Genomic DNA, 2871 nt, shown 5'->3' on the forward strand with positions numbered 1-2871 from the left:
AAAGAATGAAAAAATAAAAAATAATTTAATTTTAAAAATTACTTCTCTTTTTGTTGATCAAATTTTCCTTGGCATATTTATTGTCCATATTTACAAAATATTGGATGTGATTTTTTTCGAATTAAAGTAAACAGTTTGAAATTTTTGCTTAAAAGATTTTGCTAATCATTAAACTGAGACGATTTTTTTTTTTGGAAAAAGATAAAAATTCAAGAAATATAAGGTGGAATCAAAAAATAGTACAATTTTGTTAGGTTGTTACTTCTTTTTTTTTTTTGTTGTGTGTGTTCATATTTTACCAATTAAAAATAAAATAAACAAAATTTTTTTTGAAATAATCCCATTTCAATAAGATTTAATTTAATGAAAAATTACCAACAAATTTAAGCATTTCGTTTATTAATTTATTAATTTACATAACTACAGAAAATGCATCGGAAAATTCTTATGTTTCTAATAAAAATATAAACGAAAAAAACGAGTAATTTGAAATCGAATAAAAGCAAAGGAAATTAAAATTCCTCAAAAGTATTAATCGTTTTTTTTTTTATCCTTCAAATAATATCAATAATTTTTCTAAATTTAAGATTTTTATATTTATTGTAATTTTAGAAAAATAAAGGAAAAAGGGAAATTTTTCGATTTTATTTATTTATTTTCTGAAAATTTCTCATTTTTTGCAAATTTTCTATTTTATTGAAATCAAACACGTGCAATATTATTTAGTTTTGCAAAGATTTTGAGATTTCTATGAATTTATTACTAATTAATCCAATTTGATTAATAAGAATTAATATCCTAATCAGATAACAAAATATCACCTATATCAGAATTTTTTTTTTTTGCTTTATCTAATAATAATGATTGATAATAACAAACCTCAGTAGGTAGTAGTGATCGGGTTGTAGTAGATTCAGGTAATTCGTCTTGAAAAAAAACTCGTCGATCGTTATTGATACCAGAACTAGTTAATAATGTTGATGGTTGTACTGTATTACCGGTATCTGTTGAATCATTTGTTACGATGACATTATTATCAATTTCTAATTTATATTGCGGCTGTTGTTGTTGTTGTTGTTGTTGTGATTGAGGATATAAATCGGTTAATGATTTCGCTGATGATATTGTTGCTAAGTCCTCTGCCGCATATGTTGCACGTAATTTCTAAATAAGCAAAAAAGAAAATGAATATAAATTAAATTAAAATTCGTCAATGTCAATTTACATCATACAAATTGAGAAGAAAAAAAGAAAACTATTCAAAAAAATAAAAAAACAAAAATGCATTATAGAAAAATCGAAAAATATTTTTTTTTATAATTTATAATTCTCTTAAGGAAAAATATGAAACATGACTAATATTTCTTTTTTTTTTAAATTTGAATTACATGGAAAAGACAAATTTGATGTCAAAAAAAAAAATTAGAAATTTGAATTTTATTATTATCCTAAAATAATAATTTTAAAAAGGATCAATTTATTTATTTTAATTATAATGAAATGATTTTTTTAGTCAGAAACTCTATAATTTTCATTAGTTTTATTTGGGGAATCTTTTAGTTGATAACATTACAATAATAAATATTATGTATTATTTTATCTTTATCAAATTTTTTCATATATTTTTTAAAAAATAAAATAAAGTAAAATAAAATAATACAATAAATCTTCGATGAATTCAAATAGCATTGAATAATTTATTCAAAAATATTTTATCAAATTGAAATTTAATAATTTATTTGAAATTTCACCAACGTCATAAGTGTAAGACAAAAAAAAAAAAAAGGAAATTGCGATAAAATTTACAATTCCTTTTGACATACAGAAAAAAAAAAGAAAAAACTTTATTTTTTTTTGTGCCACATTTTTAAAGCTAATGAAAGATTGCTAACAACAATATTTTAGTGCTTAAAATTATAAAGACGTCATGGCGTTCATCATTATGTTGGTCATAATTGACGCAGGTGACAATTGTTGACAACTAATATTGATGTACATTAACAGTTAAATAGTTAAAGATTTTATCGAAATGATAATCCATGAACATTATCATTTTATGCTTAATTATTAAAAATATTGAATTAAATTAATTCAAATAATAACATTTAATAATTTATTTTATCACAATGTATATAATTCAAGAAATGTAATATAGCTGAATTTTCCACACTTTTTTTTTGAAATATATTGCATCGCAATAAAATATTAAATGTTGTCATTTGAATAATTTAATTTCATATTTCCAAATTAAATTAACACTTAGAATTATACTTTTATTATGCCAAATTTGCACCCGAACATATCATGCTATTTTAAATTTATTAGAAACATAAAATTTGATAATTAAAATGGAAAAAATCTAATAATTTAAGTATAGTAAAATGTTTACTTTGAAAAAGATTAAAATTAGCACTTAAACTTAAACCTTTTATCAGATTAGATTTAAATGTGACATTTATAAAAGTATAAATTTCAATTGATTTTTTGGAATACATCATTTTTCTTTTTCTCTACCAATTAGTAACTTTTAAAAGTTTGACAATTATACTTCACATATTCATCGATTAAAAGTAATTCACATCTACAAGTGACAGTTAACATATATGATATAATTTTAAAAAAAAAAAAAAAAAAAACCAAAGACAACGATCAATATGTATTTTAATTGAGCTAAAATTATAGCAATGATTAACATGATAAGTAATTATAATATCTATTAAAGATTTAAGTATTCCATTATTCCTCTAATCATACGTATCATATATTTCAATTATGTTTATAATGTAATAATCACCATCATAAAAAAAATGGAATGAAAATATATTAAAAATATAAATTAAAAAAATTAAAAAAAGTTTGTTTTTGTGTTTT

General features: G+C 20.3%; 1 protein-coding gene across 1 annotated transcript; it reads right to left on the reverse strand.

The window, feature by feature from the left end:
* Positions 1-564: 564 nt before the first annotated feature.
* Positions 565-2047, reverse strand: LOAG_14229 (hypothetical protein; the record flags this gene model as incomplete). The annotated part of the gene is made up of 3 exons (XM_003149729.1): positions 565-576; positions 880-1164; positions 1997-2047. 3 exons carry the CDS (start codon positions 2045-2047, stop codon positions 565-567), a joined length of 348 nt encoding a protein of 115 aa, XP_003149777.1.
* Positions 2048-2871: the final 824 nt, after the last annotated feature.

This window comes from Loa loa, assembly GCF_000183805.2.
Source record: "Loa loa unplaced genomic scaffold supercont3.183, whole genome shotgun sequence".
Taxonomy (NCBI): Eukaryota; Metazoa; Nematoda; class Chromadorea; order Rhabditida; family Onchocercidae; genus Loa; species Loa loa.